The sequence below is a fragment of the Pan paniscus genome, chromosome 10 (assembly GCF_029289425.2).
Source record: "Pan paniscus chromosome 10, NHGRI_mPanPan1-v2.0_pri, whole genome shotgun sequence".
NCBI lineage: Eukaryota > Metazoa > Chordata > Mammalia > Primates > Hominidae > Pan > Pan paniscus.
Window position 1 is genome coordinate 110,931,242 of NC_073259.2, and position 18,309 is coordinate 110,949,550.

Below are 18,309 nucleotides of genomic sequence, written 5' to 3' on the forward strand. Positions count from 1 at the left end.
AAAAGTCATTCAGAAAAACTTTCTCTCTCTTTTTCCGGAGGTTTTTCCATGTTGAAAGTAACTTTGTATTCAGTATAGAAAGGCCCATCATCTTCTCCATCTCCCTGAGATTCTATCAAAGCTGTCAAAGTACTATGCCATGAGCATTCTGGACAAATTTTAAGTTTCTTCTTGTGCATGTCTTTTCTTAATCCCTTAACTCAGTAACAGCACTTGTCAAAACACTAAGTTTCCCATGGTGGCATTTCTGTAGTTCCTTAAGACTCAAAGGAGCAAAGCTGTTGTCTTCTCAAACATGTTTTATATTTGCATTTTCTTTTGGCTAAAATAGGGTAGGGGAGGAACACAGAACCCCAGACAGGAAAAAAAAAAAAAAATCCTAAAATTGTCCTTCACAGCTGGGTCAGACCAGATAAAAGTAGAAAGCTGAAGTTTGGTTGGCCTGAAACCTTGAATGATTCATTATTTCAGTAAAGCAGCCAGCTCCTTCTTGAATATAAATGATTCTCTTTTTCCTTCTTCCCTGTTTAATGTAGAGAAGACCGGAGGCTGTTTTATTCAGGACCAAGGCCTTTTCTAATTACTGCAGACACCACTGCGTAATTAGACAACAAAGCTTGGGAGAGAGCAGGGCCCCTGCACAGTGGGTAATTTTGTTTTGTCTAGCAGCAATCATTTTTTATCATGTGTTATTAAAGGGAGGGTTTAAACACACACCCCCACACACATACACGCATGCACATGAACACATGCACACACAGAAGGCAGGACTCTTCATGCTGGTATTTTCCATCCTCACCTGGATGAGGGCAAGGGAGAAGCAGGCTAGGGGTGTGTTTTTCTCTCTTCCCCTCAACAAGCAAGGCAGACTTACTGGCGGTAGTTGTAGGCAATGTCAGCAAACTGCTTCCGTCTTGCACGGTACACAGGATCTTTAAAACCCTAGGAGAAAAGAGACACCTGATTTTTCAAGGCTTCATAGGAAGAGGTCTGGTACCTTTATGAATGCTTTGAATGGGGGCTCTCAAGTCATGACAGTGCATGTCTCCTTCCCTTGGTTATACCCTAAAACTAAAGTCTTGGTTAAACTTAGCTCTCCTACCAGATATTGTGAGTGACACCTTATTAGTAACTCCTTTGATTTAGCATGAGCCTCCTTGCTGTGGATTCCAATGTGCATGATCTGTTCTTAAAGAAACCTCAGCTACAGCATATCTGACTGACACACTTTGCTAAACTAGGCAAAGTTCATAGGATGGATGTCTATGATGAAGATGTACAATATCCATTTAATTCCTGATTAAGGTTTGTGTCTAGCTCTAACTTTTAATTTCTTGATAGACGAGCAGGCACATGCTTATTGCTCTTGCAATTTTTAAAAATACCATTGATTAAATACATACTATGTGCCAGTTTGTGAGTACTAGGAACTGATTTTACATATAATTCTCACAACAAACTTGCAAGTTCGACAAGTATGATTATCCTGTTCTTTCCGGAATAAATGGTGGTTCAGAGAAGTGGAGCCATAGTGAAGGTGAGGCTGGGATTTGGATCACCATCAGTAATTGTCAGCCTTTACAATTTGGCAGGGGTCTAGCTAACTGAGAGTCTGTCTCAGGACCTAAAAAGGATGATAATGGCGTCTCCTCTGAAGCTGACTCACAGGCAGCCTTTTCCCAGTGATTTGTAAGCAGCACATTTCCGAGTGAAAAGAGGCTAAGTGTGTCTTTGAGTGTTTGGGGTGGAAATGGGATTCCAACTGATTGAAAGACAATTTTCCAAAAACAGTTGATTGCAGTCTAAATTTTGGTAAGACGAGAGACTGATGTCATTTCCGTAGAACTCTGCTGTGGTTCTTCCAAGCCTTTCCCAGTAAGCCATGCCATCCACCACTTTAGGTCACAATTTCTCTGCTCCACTGTCCCTCCAAACCAAGGCAGTAGTGAATTCAAAACAAAAGCTTATGTCACAGATGGTAATGTTTAAAGGAGGCTTTTAAAAAGAGAAATATTCCCTGATTTTTAGATATTGTTTTTTGTTTTGGTTGCTTGATTGGTTGAATTTTTGTTTTGGGAGAGTTTTCTCTCTCTCTCTTTCTCTCTCTCTCTCTCTCTCCCTCTCTCTCTCCCTCTCTCTCTCTATGTATATACATATATATATATCAGTATATACATGTATATACACGTATATATACATATATACGTGTATATACATGTATATATATACATGTATTTATATACGTATATATGTATATATATGTATATGTATGTGTGTATATATACATATATATACGTATATGTGTATATATATATCAGGGCCTACCAGTAATTGTAAAGACACAGAGGGCAATGTAATATAATGTAATTTGTTCTGAGAATCTGCGGCATTGATTCTGGCACACGGGAAAAAACTACAGACACTTATTGGAAGAAAGGAAGGGAGGGAAGAAAGGAGTTAATTAGTTTATTTCCTGGAATATATTTTGAAAAATAGAAACATCCAAATGTTTCACACTTGAAAAGTGAAGTAAAACTACTACACATTTTTTTTTACTCCAAATCTAAATCCCAGATAAATAATGTGATTACTCTGTTTAGAAAAGATTTTATGACACGGTTATTGCAAAGTATAACTCTTCCTTTCCCTAGAACACTGAATGGTTTTTAATCATTAATTACAGATTAGAAAGCTTAGGAATCTGAGTACTTAAAACTACTGTTGTGCCTCGTTTCTACTGGGTGAAGATAAGTTGGTTTGAGATGATGTGGTTAAAAAAAAAATAAAACTGGGCACCATGATTTACTTTCCAAACATCAGTAACACACCATTTTAGAAACCTGTCTACTGGACTAAACTAAGAACATTTATTTGTCCATATCTCCATACTTGGGGCTCAAAATAAAAATGTAATATTGGTCAGTCATTAAGGTTTGATTGTTACGGTCATTCTCACTTGCCATTCTTATTTAATAGTTAGTAGTGAATAGTTTTTCTCCAGGCCCTAAGGATAATATGTAGACTTTTGACCCTGTAAGGCACCTTGTAGAAAGGTCCATTTCTATATTTTGGTCTAGACTTGAAGAATATGAAGCCCATGGAGCCATTTGCCTAAAGGCCCAAAACTACCGAACTAGCACCTCCATTTGGATTTTGTGGTCCTCCCTAGGCTGGCAAGTTGAGATTTGAGCACTGAAGTAGGAATCCAGGAAGAAAAGAGAATTCCTTCAATCCGTGGATTTCCACTTCATCATGCTGCTTCTAGGAATGAGATATCCATGAACAGTTCTTACCCCCATTTGCCTTTATTGTTTATCTTTCATGTACCTTGCCTAGGTGGTTTAAAGATTTTCTACTTGTGAAAATAAAAGCTAATGTAATACTGTATACCCAGTTGATATTATCAATTATGTCAATTATGTCATATACCAATTATGTCAGAGGAAATATGTAAGTATATAAATGAAATGATTAAAGAAATACACCAAACTCTAACAAGTGTTACCTCCAGGTAGTGGGAAAAATAAGTAACACTAACAGTTGTATTCTTGAAAACTATTTATGCTTTTCAAGTTTTCTAATGTGAGAATGGGTTTCTTTTAGAATAAAAAAAAAGAAAATAGTATTAAATATCCATCTCAAATCATTTTAGTGAAGTAGCAGGAGATTCATGTGAGAATGTGAGAATGGGTTTCTTTTAGAATAAAAAAAAGAAAATAGTATTAAATATCCATCTCAAATCATTTTAGTGAAGTAGCAGGAGATTCATGTGAGAATGTGAGAATGGGTTTCTTTTAGAATAAGAAATAAAGAAAATAGTATTAAATATCCTTCTCAGATCATTTTAGTGAAGTAGCAGGAGATTCATACATTGGTATACAGGAACACACACACAGATAATGCACTATACAGATCTTCCATTTGGGAAGGTTTCTAACCATGACCCTTTCCAGCTCCTGGTTTCTAAGAAGTTCATTATCAGCCTGCAAGGGGCCCCAACCAACCAGGTTGCAAGGAGTTTTGCTTTTTCAGTTACCAATGGTCAGAGAGCTCTGTGGCCTGACGCCCAGCCTCTTGGGGATCTGGCCTTGCATTCCATGGGCTACCAGACAACCACAGGGCCTCTGTAGCCATCCATGTGGAGTACATTCTGAATCAAATCGCAGTTGGTGATGACTGATCACCCTGTCTCAATTTAGACTAATAGCAGCAATTTCAGTAGCACTGCATGTAATTTATTTATAATCACCCTGTCTCAATTAAACTAATAGCAGCAATTTTAGTTGCACTGCATGTAACCAAGTATGTTTTGACAGGAAAATATATTGTTGGTGAAGGAGTGGTGAGGGGGAGGGGAGGGGATAGAAGACGGGAGAAAGTCGAGAGAGTTCTACAGGATGCAAGTCATGACATCAACTGAAGTCTGCATGTATTGAGAGGTATAATTTGTGTGTGTTGGGGGGGTTTAGGGGAGAGGGTAACTACATATATGGAAAAGTCTTGAGTATTCTTGTAGACTGAGATATTTATTCCATCATTTCCTAATATCATAGCTAAGGTTAAACCTCAGAAGTGCTCTCTTTAGGCTAGTGAGAACACAGGTTTTAAAGTCAGAAAAGCTGTGTTGGAATACTAATTCATTTATTCACTAGGAGCATGGCCTGGGAGTGGCCAGTTTATCTCTCAGAGCCTTAGTTTCCTCATCAGTAAAATAAGACTGTCAATCCTACCTGCTTCACAGTGTTGTACAGTTTAAGTCAGGTAATGTCGGCAGCACGTTAAGCAAAATTCTGAGCACATCGTAGTCGCTCAAAGCATGATGCATTTGTGCAAAATGGCAGGAAATCCAAAGACAGAGAAGTCTGGCTCAGAATATAAAAAAGATGTACTCTGGAATGGGTCAGTGATCCCCACCGGCCACAAGGGGCTTTTAAACCAACATCTACAGAATTCTTACCTTGCTGTGTATATTTCAGCTAGGCCAATAACAAGAGGCTTTTTGCATTTTTCATAGTGTTTCATGACAACTGGGGGAAGGATGGAACACAGAAGACAAAAGGTTCAAACTGGCATTTATTAAGTAGCTGCCATTCCTATCCTATAGACATTGGTCAAGGAGGACTTGCAAACAGTAGACTAGGGGAGCACCGACCATGCCCAATCCCTTTGCTCACCCTACAATTGGCCAAGAAGCCTATTCTGGAAAAATGTATGTACCTAGTTGCCCAAGCCCATAAGCCAGGAGTTATTGTTTTACTTCCCCCTTCTCTCTTCCTTCACATCCAGCAATCAATTTCTGCCCATTCTACCATTCAAACATCTGAGTCTGTCCTTCCTACTTCATTCTCACTGCTGCACCTGCATTCGACCACCACCATTTCTTGCCTGACTATTGTAGCTGCTGTGTAAGTGGCCTCTCACCCCCTCCACTTCAGCCCAAATTATATTTATAAAGTGCAAGTCTGGTGAGGCCACTTGCCTCTTCAAAAGCCCTTCAAGGGCTTCTCATTGCTATTAGACTGTTGTCCAAAATATTTAGCACAGTCCACAAGGCTTTACATGATCCAGCTCTGTCTATGCGTCCAGCCCTGTGCTGACTCACGCTGGCCTTCCTATGATGCTGCAGAGTGCACTGGTCTTGCTTTAATTCCTTAAACACACCATGCTCTTTCCCACATCAAGGCCTTCACACGTGTTCTACCCTCTGAGTGGGACCCTCTTCCCCACTCGTTTAGACCAATAAGTCACTATCTGTTCTTTCTGTCTTCCTGGATTTTTCCAAAGTTTATTGGTTTCTCTCAGTGTGTTGTATGTTTCTCTTTTCAGATGGTCTCACATATGTTAACAATGATTAAACTCAGGAAACTCTTTTACATATCACTGGATTTTCAGGACATAGCACACTCAGCATATCCCCAAGTAGAAGCTGTTCAAAAATTATGCAAAACAGGCCGGGTGCAGTGGCTCATGCCTGTAATCCCAGCACTTTGGGAGTCCAGGGTGGGCAGATCACCTGAGGTCAGTAGTTCAAGACCAGCCTGGCCCACATAGTGAAATCCTGTCTCTACTAAAAATACAAAATTAGTCAGGCATGGTGGCGCATGCCTGTAATCCCAGCTACTCGGGAGGCTGAGGCAGGAGAACTGCTTGAACCTGGGAGGCAGAGGTTGCAGTGAGCTGAGATCGTGCCATTGCACTCCAGCCTGGGTGACAAGAGCAAAACTCTGCCTCAAAAAAAAAAAAATATATATATATATATATATATATATATATATATATTTGCAAAACCTAGAGCAAAAAAATTACTGTGTGCCTTTTAAATGTCATATGAGATCATTGTCTCACAAGCTCACTCTGTGCTCTAAGGGGACATATATTTACTACTTATAAAGTTACAACCACTTCAAAGTAGATGCTGGCTTTTTAGAAGACCGATAAGTTGCAAAATATTCATTTGATTATCAAACTGTAAGTTGTTTCTGCCTAGTAGAAAGGATAAGACACATAATTACGGCTTTATTGTCTTATGGAACATTAATCACTTGTGCATCCATCTTTGTGACCTTATTCTGGCTTTCTATTTTCCGATGACCACATGTACTTTCATCTCTTGTATCTTTTCTGCACTATCTTTGTCATCTTGCTGGTTCCCTCAATAGTGAGTTAAATGGATCTTTGACAGGTGTTCACTATATACTTGCATGACAGTTATGTTTTTAACTTTTCACAAATTATGCTTGGATAGAGCAATTTAGTAAGAATGCAACAAGTCTTTGATGACTCAACTAGCTGACTGATTCTTAGAATGAACTCTGACAGGGCCTCAGGTGGAGAAAATTAGGTGGGCAAAAGGAAAAGAAAAGGAGAAAAGTATTGAAAAATATAGTCTTGTTCATGGGCAATTTGCTGAAGAAGAAATTTCCTACAGGAGAGCAGGAAAACTTGATGCCCACACCTTGAAAGATTAAAAACAGTTTCAGGCCTGGTGTGGTGGCTCATGCCCATAATCCCAGCATTTTGGGAGGCTGAGGCGAGCGGATCACCTGAGATCAGGAGTTTGAGACCAGCTTGGCCAACATGACGAAACCCCATCTCTACTAAAAATACAAAAATTAGCTGGGTGTGGTGGCACACACCTGTAATCCCAGCTATGTGGGAGGCTGAGGCAGGAGAATCACTTGAACCCAGGAGGTGGAGGTTGCAGTGAGCTGAGATTGCACCACTGTACTCCAGCCTGGGCAGCAAGAGTGAAACTCCATTAAAAAAAAACCATGTAGTTTCAAAGACTTGGGTCAAGAAGTAGAAATATCCACAGAAGGACAGTTGTGTTGGCTGATATTTTCTTCACTAAGAAGCCCCCTCTATTGCAGATCTGTAGCCTAGACTCCAGTGCAGCTGCCAGGTAAACTGGAATAGGTAGCTCTGGAGTTGGGGGTCTATGCGGCAGAGGTTGCTGGTGCTCCCCAAGATCTGTCCTCTCTCCTTTGTTCAGAGAACGTTGCTAAACTATTTTCCCCCATCTTCTTTGCAGTTAGTAGTGGGCACGTGACTGAGCTCTACTCAATGGAATTTGATTGAAGGGATGTGAGTCATCTCCAGACATGGCCCATGAAAACTTCCCAGAAGCAATTCTCACTCTCTCTTCTCCCATCCACTGGCAGAATGAGTGGGCTCCAAGGAGTTGAAGGAGGGTACAGTCATTGGTGGAAGGAGCCTTGGTTCTGAAAGACTTTGTGGAGCAGTTTCCTTACTGACCCACATTGGAAGTGAACTTTTATTGGGTTGGCCACGGAGATCTGGGGGTTGTTTGCTGAGCAGTTAGCCTGCTCTGGTTGCTAGAGGGCTAGACTCAGATCTTCCTCTTTCTAGAAGTCCTCCCTAACCATTCCAGTACACAGTGACCTTAGAAATGATAGCACATGCTATCTGACTCATGAAACCTGGCATTTATGCACTTTTTTGAGTTATTATTATATAATTATATACTAATTATTATCCAAACTGTATTCCATGGAAAACTACCACTCACGATAATGTTGCTAGGTATTTCATTAAAAAGAGTTCCATGGGTAAGTAAGTTTTAGGAAACATTGCATTGACTGGGTTTCATTTTTGCAGGATTTTCCAAAGTTTCTAATGAGATAATGGAATTTGCATACTTAAAGTAGGGTTATAGAATACAGAGTTTCTGTCTTTGATCATGGGATATTTTTCATAAACTACAGTTTGGGAAACATGCATATGGCCCTTTCACTTGCATATATATATCTTGTGCCTCCCATGAGGTTATAAGTCATGAAGAAGTAAACTTATTGTGATCTGATACTCTGTACCCAAAGTATAAAACACAATGTGATTGCTGCCATCTCTGAGATAGTAACAGTGTGAGAAACTTAAGTCTTGGAAGAGACAGGAGGAAGGCTTTAGGGAGGCAACATATATGATTTAGACCTTAGATGAATAGAGGTTTCCAAGTGGGGAAATAACAGGTGGGTTGGCAAGAAAAACCATGTCAGGTAAAGGGAACAACATGGACAGAAAGGGGAGTAAATTTTGGAAATGGAAATTAAATAGAACCAGTTGGATTCTGCCTGCCAAGTTTGCAGTTACTATTCCAGCTCCCTCCTGCGCTGCTTTGAGAACAGTCAACACCCCTTCTCTCTCTACTGTACAACCACAGGCCCCTGGAGGGCAGGGATCATGTCATCTGTCACTTCAACTTCCTTTCTTTTATATGGCCTGAGACATAGTTCACATAGAGATGATGTTACACGGCCCTCTCCCTCTGAGATTTCTTATCTGAAAATGAGATGTACAGCCCTCATACGGTGGTGATAATATTCAAATTAAAAAAGGAATGCCAAGCATTTAGCATTGTGCCTGGCACACAGCCCCTGCTCAAGAAGCATTAGCTCCTAATATCATTAGTTAACTAAAAGCTTTTGGAAAAAAGAAAGCAAGGTGGGAAAGGGGAAAGGAAGGAGACTGGGAAAGAAGGGGAAAGGAGGCAAGATGGTCACCAGGAAATCTAGCTTCCCTATTTCATTTTCCCACTTAGCTAAAACTGAAAGGCAGAGGCCATTTTCCCTCTGTCTTGGAAACAGTCCTTCCTTTACTTCATTTTTCAAAGTGACTGCTTTGGAGGACCTGATGAGAGATATTGGGTCACGCATCCATGCATACTGCCAAGGGCCGGGTTCAGGGACGAAGAGATCACACAGGATGCAACGGGACAGAGAGAACAGAGGGTCCTTTCGAGAAGAACACCCGCTGACTGCACCACTCCTTGTGCTGCTGTCTGTTTGCACTCACACACTGAGGCCAGGCCTGTGGGCCCCGGGGTCTCTGGGAAAGCACGCTGGAGGGTTTGTTTTGTCCTTGGCCTATGTCCCTGGGATCTGATGAGAAATGAAAGGAACAGAGAGAGCCTGGCGCCTCATCTTCAGGGAACTGTGTACCTGATATGTTGTATTTTTACAATAAAATTCATAACATTGAGAGGGCAGGGAGTCAAAGATGTGGCTTTTAAAAACCAATGCATTCCAGAGAGTTTTAAAGCCAGTGCCAGCTGCTTTGGAGGGGACTTGAGGATACAGGGAGAAAAATGTCCATCTCTTTGCATTGGCGTCTTCCACTGTCCCAAATGAAAAGGGAGTGAAACGAATGGGAAGAATGCCGGTTTGGGGCAGGAAGACAGGAGTTTGGTAAGAGGAGAATAACGCCCTGCTGGGCAGACCTCTTGGATGGGTCAGAGGTGAACAGACAGCTTTTCTGAGAACCAGTATCTTTGGAGATGCTTTGCTGACAGAGTTGATGGCTAAGAGGCCCCAGACAGAGATCTGTTGAACGGGTACACAGAGCAGAATCCCACCTGGAGCAACCTTGGCACCCCAGGGCTCCTGGGAGTAGGCTACATGGTATATAGGATGGAATGGGGGTCAAAAGTCCCCACATTTACCTTTACTTTTCGGGGACAGAGAGTATTTAAGTAATATACACTAGGAGCTTTAAATTTAATTCCTATCCTCAGTTTAAATATAACTTGGTTTAATTTCACAACTAATATTCGAGGAAGCCATTGGAAGTTCACATGAAAATACATAGGTGAGACTCAAACTTCCTACACATTTGCAATTGGGTGCTGGTTAGTAAGTTGTGGCAGTTAATACACACAAACACACACACACATATTTGTGTGCATACATATACACACTATATATATATATACATATATATATACATATATATATATATAGAGAGAGAGAGAGAGAGAGAGAAAGGAGGAAGGATGGAGGCACACCCAAATATTAATATTGATTTATTGATTATTTTAGAATAGTGTGATAATAGGTGATTTTTTTTTTTTCTGTTTGGAAGTCTGGGAGATTGGAGGAAATTCACCTTTGTTTCTGTTGATATATGCTTTCTCATTATTTGAAAAATGCAGAACTGTCCAGAGAGAAAAATAGAAATAACTGAAATTATGGTTGCTTTTCATTTTCCTCCTCATGCTCCTCTGTGTTTTCAAGCCCACTATCATTGGTTTTACAATTTGAATTAGAAGAAGCATCAATCATTCATATTTCAAAGGGCCAGCTTGCCCCTGAAATAGCTTGCCTTTGGCCTCTGTAAAAGAGCCTGGATTTCTGCCACTAGCTAGGCCTTTGTCTTCAGGCACCATGAGCTCTCAGGATTCACAGTTTAGCACCGGGCCTTAGAAAAGTCATCAGGCTCCTCGGGCCTCACTAGTTCTGCAAGATGGAAGCATCTGCTTTGCCTCCTGAAAAGTGCCTTTGCGAACATTCTTTGCTGATTATAAAGACCCACATAAATGTGAGGAGAAAACAGACTCCTGTGGAAGTGTAAATGCTTCCTCTGGGTTCTGCTCAACCTTCACCGATGTAAATGGCTGCAAGTCATTTAAAGATGAAGGAGTCATTTGCCTGGCAGAGAATAAAGGGCAGGCAACAGGACGGTGGCCCTTCCCACCGATGGAGGCTGTGAGACCTGGCCCTGAGCCACCGCAGCCTGGGCTGTTCCTCCCCAGACCCTCTGCCCCAGAGTAGAGGGAACGATGAAATATCCCCCACCCTGGTCCTCTACTCAAAAACCATTAAAGGACCTGCCCCCATGGCTGCAAGCCACAGGCCCAGTCCGTGTCCCTCTTTCTGGTCCATTAGCCCTTTTACAATCTGATCCCAACCCACTGCCCCAGCCACATCTCTCATTCTCATACTTAATGCACCAACCAGTCATTCCCACAGTATTGTGGATGCTTCTAAGACTCTCAGTATTCTCATACACTGTTCTTTCAGCCATAAGCCCTCTCCGTTCCTTATGTGACCAGCATCTCCTACTCAGTTTTTAAGATCCAGTTTCAACGTCGCCACTCCCCGCTGCCCCCTGCAGTTGGCAGAGTTGTTAGTACAGGTTGCTGTTTACCAAGCACTTGATTTAAACCTCCATAGATGTACACAGGCAGAAACAATGATGATTTGCATCTGTGTGTGTGTTTGTGCATACACAGACCTAGTATATAGAGACAATAGTTTCTGGACAGTGATTTATATTCGCTCCTACAAAAATAATGACCATGATAATGATGATGACAATAATGTCTTGCTAATTTTTCCCAGCCCTCGTGTAAATAGGAACACAATAAGTGTTTGTTGAACAAGTGAACAAGCACATTGCTCCAAGTAGAGAAGGTAAGAGGAAGGGAGGGGAGTGGAGAAGAGGCACTGAAAAAATCTCATCCTACGGGCCATGGACTCACAGGGTGGTCAGCATCCAGTTCCGCTCCATAGCTGAGAATCTGATTGGCAAATCTGTCCAGCTCTTGAATGGTTCTTGGGAACCAGGGCACTGAAACACAGAGAAGGCAACGTCCTGAGTACAGATTGGCAGAACATGGCCAAAGGCCTTGCTGAGATCAGAAGTGGGGATCCCAGTCAATGGTGATGGCAAGTGGGCTGGCTTCCAGATAACCCCCAAATTACTATCATTCAAAAGTTAAACTCCATTTTCCTTAGAAACCGGTTTTAAAACCCATTCCCAAATACATTCTCTTTCCTGGAGATGTTCTCTGAATTATCTCAAAACTCATCTCCCTCCCACCCATCATGGTAGTTTTCTTTGATGGTTTTCTTTAGCAGCAGAATTTTTTTTCCCTTCTGTCACCCAGGCCGGAGTACAGTTGCACGTGATCTCGGCTCACTGCAACCTCTGCCTCCTGGGTTCAAGTGACTCTCCTGCCTCAGCCTCCCGAGTAGCTGGGATTACAGGTGCACGCCATCATGGCTGGCTAATTTTTATAGTTTAGCTAGAGGCAGAGTTCTACCATGTTGACCAGGCTGGTCTCAAACTTTTGACCTCAGGTGACCCACCCCCTTGGCCTCCCAAAGTGCTGGGATTACAGGCATGAGCCACCGCATCCAGCCATTAGCAGCAGAATATTACATATAGGCCCAAAATATAAATTATATAAAACCAGACTGTTCTACTGTAAATGAGTTCATGAGAACCCATCTTCCCATTATGTGTTTCCCTCCCAAAGGCCCCAGGCACTGCAGCAAAATCTTTCGATCGCAAAGCCAGTTAGAAAGCCGTTGTTGAAGCAGAGTGAACAGAGTCAGATAGTTGGGATCTGAAGATGCCTTGCAGCACCTAAAGGATTTCAGACTTGCTTCTGAGCCAGTGTAGTGGGGAAGGGGTTGGGCTTGAGTGGGGTGGACTACAACACTTGGGTCTTGCAGAGAGAGGGGCCCAGGGAGAAGGGCAGGTGGCAGCACCGACGTCCCTGTGGGTTACAGGAAACAAGATACATTGCAGGTGAAATTTTCCCAGGAATGAACAGAGACAAGGGCATTTTGGACTGTAAGTTTCATGAGGGCAGAAACCATGGGTACTTTGTTGTACTGGGCATAAAGAGAAAAAGAAGGAGGGAAGGAAGAGGGAAGAGAGGGAGGGAAGAAAAGGATAGAAAGGAGGGAGAAAACAAGATAAGGAAGGAAGGAAGAAAGAAAAGGAGGGAAGAAAGGAGGGAAGTAATGGATTCACCCTGGTTGTGTTAACATTTAAGGTATTGACAGCAGTAACCACCATCTAGAGTGCCTGCTTTGGTACGGTTGCTATTTCTGAGGTAGCTTCAAGATAAGGAAGGCATGATAACCCTTCCTGCACGGGTAAGAAACTGAGGCTGTAAAAGCTTAAATAGCTGATTTAAGATCACACCAGGAGTAAGAAAGTGGTAGATTCAAAAAGAATCCAGAGAGCCAAAATAGACGTGGTGGGAACCCTGAAGTGAGTGCAAGGCTTCCAGAACTTCCCCTGAAATGAGGTTGAGGGGAAGATGCTGAACTTCCAATCAGCATGCGGTCTGGCTTAGAATCCGGGTTCCATCTGCCTACTTATCCTCTCTGTGTCTCAGTTCCTCCTCCGGGAGGAGGAGGAATAAAACAACTGGGTGGGATACACAACTATAGGAAGAACAGCAAACGTGTTTTTGAAGCCTTCCTACGTGCCAGGCACTTCTGGTGGAGCATTTCTGGTGGAGTAGCTACTTGAATCTGAGGATTGCTGTGGACAGTGATGAGAAACAAGCAAAGGGCGCCGCTCAGCGTCTGGTACATAAAACGTGACTTTCAATCTGACACCCATGATTCATGATTCTGACCTGCTTAGATGGGGCAGGAAAGAGCATGTGTGCCATCTAGTGGCCAATCTGGGGAAATTCCGTCCGTGATCTAAACAGGAGCCTCAGGAGGAGCAGCAGCCGCATTCCAGCAAAACAAGGAGAGCTGATTCCAGCAGTTCATAAAGGTCCATTTAGACCCTTGTTTCTGCAGAGCTGAGGAACCTAGGCTCTCTACCACCCATGTTAGCAATAAAACTAACACTGAATGGTGTTCTAAATATTTTACCTGTGTGTGTGGGGGGGGGGGGTTCTATTAATGTTCCCATTTTAAAGACGAGGACACTGAGGTACAGAGAGGTTTAGTGCAAACTCAGACACACACTGCTAAGAAACAGTGCAGTCAGGATTCAAATGCAGGTCCAGCTGACTCTCTGGCCTCTGGTCTTGATCGTCAATCCATCTTGCCAATCATGGGAAGGTGGCAGAGCATACTGATAAGGAGGGCTGACTTGTGAAGCCAGATTTCCTGCCCAGAAGTTTCCATGCCCCTAAAGCACAGCCCTCTTTTCCAGATTGGCTCCCTATGGACAGCAAGAACAGAGGCAGATGCTGCAGCCATCACTCCAGGTAACACTTCTGTCGTACTTGCTGTGTGTTGGACACTGCCCTAAACATTTCACATATGCTACCCCCTTCAATTTCTGCAACAGTCCTTTGAGGTAGGTATTATTATTATCCCGTTTTACAGATGAAGAAACTGAGGAACAATGAGGGCAAGTCTCTTGATAGACCTCCTTGGTCCCAACTGCTGAAACTTTGGAGTCTCGGATGACTCAATACCATGCTCTGTTCATTTGGTGAGGAACGTGGCTTCCCACCTTGTCACCTACACTCCTCCCCAAGCTCTCCTTCCTCAGTGGGTCCAGCATTTGCATTGTACACTGAACCTCTGTTGTCAGTGCCAAGAATGGGGGTTGTTTCCCACCCAGGTTTGCAAGGGCTTGAGAAAGGAATCAGCACTTTAGAGTCACCCAGGGCTCAGGATCTTCTAAAAGATCTTTCTTGCTTCTCCAAGACATTGCCACCAAGGGGTTTCAATGAATGACACCCACCTGGACAAGGGGGCCTGACCCTTTCCTCTATGTTCAGGACCATGGATAATCTCATCCCCACACTGCGGAGGTAGCCTGCCTCCACTCATTCATCATCTCTCTTTTGCCTGGGAATCGTTCATAATTCTGGCAGTAACTGCTGCCCCCAGAAATAAGGCAGAACAAGTCCTTTCTTGCTGCAACCCCTTCTTACTCAGGGGACATTTAGAATGACCAAAGGAGATTCCACAAATATGTACTGAGCACCTCCTGCGTACCAAGCACAAAGCATTGTGGGGTGCATACAAGGGAGTCACCATCCTAGTGGTGCTTACATTCTGGCAGGGACAACACGAAATAAGCAATAAATAAATGTAAATACATGACAATGTCAGGAAATTCTTGAAGAAGAAGAATAAAGAAGCATAAGGAAATGGAAAGTGATGGGGATGCTCTCTTTTAAATTCTTTTTTAAAAATTCCATCTTTATTGGGGTATAATTGAACAATAAAAAATGCATATATATTTATAATATAAAATTACAATTGCATAAAATTGTATAATTTATATATACATAATTATATTAGTATATATTGCATATATTTTATTTATTAATTTAATTTATTTATTTGAGACAGAGTCTTGCTCTGTCACCCAGGCTGGAGTGCAGTGTTGTGGTCTCGGCTCACTGCAACCTACGCCTCCCGGGTTCAAGCAATTTTCCTGCCTCAGCCCCCCAAGTAGCTGGGAATACAGGTGCGTGCCACCACACCTGGCTAATTTTTGTACTTTTAGTAGAGACAGGATTTCGCCATGTTGGCCAGGCTGGTCTCGAACTCCTGACCTCATGATCTGCCCACCTCGGCCTCCCAAAGTTCTGGGATTACAGGTGTGAGTCACTGCACCTGGCCTATTGCATATATTTTATATAACACATATATATTTATACTATAAAATTATAAATACAATGTAATTATTTAATACATGCATACATCATGGTTACCATGATCAAGTTAATGAACATATTCATCATCTCATGTAGTCATTTTTCCTGTGTGGGTATGGAGTGGGACAAGGACACTTGAGATCTCTCTGAGCAAATTTCAAGTACACAGTAAAGTGTGATTAACAATAGTCACCATGCAGTACATTTGACCCCCCAGTACTTGCTCATCTTATGACTGAAACTTTGTACCCTTGACCATCTCCCAATATTTCTCATCACCCTACCCCCTGGCAACCACCATTCTACTCTCTGCTTCTATAAATTCAACACATTTTGAATTGGATATAAGTGAGATCATGCAGTATTTGTCTTTCTGTGTCTGGCTTATTTCACTTGGCATAATGCCCTTAGGGTTCACCCATGTTCTGCCAAATGACAATATTTCTTTTTTCATGGCTGAATAATATTCCATTGTGTGTGTGTCAGGAGGGTATCGCATTTTCTTCATTCATCCACCTGTTGATAGATATGTATGTTGTTTCCCTTGGCTGTTGTGAATAATACTGCAATGAACAGGGGGTGCAGATATCTCTTTGACATACTGATTTCATTTCCTTTGAGTATATACTCAGACATGGGATTTCTGGAAAGTATGGGAGCTATATTTTAATTGTTTGAGAAACTTTCATGCTGTTTTCCATAATGGCTGTGCCAACTGACATCCCCACCAGCAGAGTACAGGGTTCCCTCTTCTCCACATCTTTGCCAACTCTTATCTCTTGTCTTTTTGATGTTAAAGACAACATGCTATTTACTATGAAATCCTCTGCCTCTAGACCCCAGAGGGAAGACCCTGGTGACTTGAAATTGCCTTGGCATGGCTCAATGAAATCTGGGATACTCAGGATCTGGCCCTAGTCCAGAGTTGGTTTCCTATTTGTGTCATGAATAGTCAGTCCAGCAATGGTTAAGAGTCTTAAAACAGCCAGACAGCCCAGGTTTGAATCTTATCTCTGCATTTACTATCTATGGGCCCAGGAAAAGTTATTGCATCTCTTTGTGCCTCACTCTTCCTATCTTTGAAATGGTGATAATAGTAGTACTAGAAAGTATTGCTTTATAAGAACAACATGATGTTAAATGAGTTAATATGCATGATTTATGGAAAACAATACTGGCACATAGCAGACAGTATTACTGCTCAGCTGTGAGTTACATATGTGTGTATGTATATATACACATACACGTATACACACATTATATATATCTGTATATATATGCATATATATACACTATATATATATATAATTTTTTTCTACTGTATCCTTAGCTTATCATAGCAGAGAGCAGAGTGGAAAGTTTTCCAGCAAGCCTAGAAAGTCTCTACCACTTATTTCGTTGTGTAACTGGCAAGTGTCTTATCTCCTGGAGCCTTAGTTTCCTTATTCACAAAATGAATTAAAATGCTCTTTCCGTATTATTGGATGAATTAAATGCTGCAGCAATATGACACATCTTAGCACAGTGGCCCATAATATGTGTTTTATCAATGTTAACCATTAATATGACAAAGATTTTAATGATGATGATTAAAGGAGGAGGAAGAGGAAGAAGAGGAGGAGGGAGGAGGAAAGAACAGAGACTGGGATCAGGAAGCTGGTTCTCTGTCCAGCTTGGATATTAAGAGGTTTCTAATCTTGGGCTTTAGTTTCTGTAACATGTGGGTATTAGATTCATCGGCGCAGCAAACCCTTTTGAGTTTCATATTCAGAGACCTGTGGGATCCTCTGAAGGGCTGAGACTGGCCAGATGATACTTGAAAAGTCAGCTCCACTTCAATCAATGTGTCAACCTCATTTATTTTTCAGAAGTACAGTCACTACATTTGTTCAGCTCCCAAATGCACAGCCTCGTTTTCCTTTCTCCTCCCACTAGAGAAACAACGTTCTTCCCCACAGACCTCAGTCAGGGTGCACCACCTTGACTCCGGGCTGTGCGGGCTGGCTGGCGCTCAGCGAACGCCAGAGGGCAGCAGAACCAGCATATTTCTAGCTCTGGGTGACTTTTTCCTTCTCCAAAGGAAAAATCTTATTGGGCCACCTGGCTTCATTCAGCCCTCTTGGTCGGAGAAACAAGACAAAATAAAACAAAACGAAAACAAAAAATTTGAAGAACTTGAGAAAGTTGCCAAGACTCAGAGGATTCAAGTCTTTGTAAAAAGAAGACAAAGATCAAAACAGCTCACCACATCCCAGACCTCTGAGCTCTGCACCTTGTCGCAGAGGCTGTGAGGGACCCCGAGGTAGCACTGCGAGGCTGCAGGGTGCTCACCTGAGTCCAGGGGCCTTTGGTGGCTTTGGGACCCCATCATCTTCAAGAAAAGGTCCAAAACACAGCCAGGCCAGAGAAGTGGCAAAGCCTGGGGACTCATCATACACACTTTGGAGCCAGACCACCTAGCTCCAATCTCTACTTTGGAACTTTGTGCAAATTACTTAAGCCCTCTGTTCCCTAGTTTCCCATTTACAAAATAGCTATACTAATAGTACGTCCTTCAGAGGGTTGATGGGAGGATTAAAATGAACTCATGTACGAAGAGTTCTTAGAATGGTGTCTGGCACACAAGTGCTTCTAAG

General features: G+C 42.2%; 1 protein-coding gene across 2 annotated transcripts in view; it reads right to left on the bottom strand.

Annotated features, from left to right (window-relative positions):
• The window catches only part of PAH (phenylalanine hydroxylase), a 78,419-nt gene that overhangs the window by 27,238 nt on the left and 32,872 nt on the right, over positions 1-18,309 (bottom strand). For both annotated transcript variants that reach the window (XM_008958014.5, XM_003832571.6), the window contains exons 4-5: positions 11,777-11,865; positions 875-942 (exon numbers count right to left, since the gene is read on the bottom strand). In XM_008958014.5, coding sequence (XP_008956262.1) covers positions 875-942; positions 11,777-11,865 — 157 coding nt within the window. The remainder of the gene's footprint in view (positions 1-874; positions 943-11,776; positions 11,866-18,309) is intronic.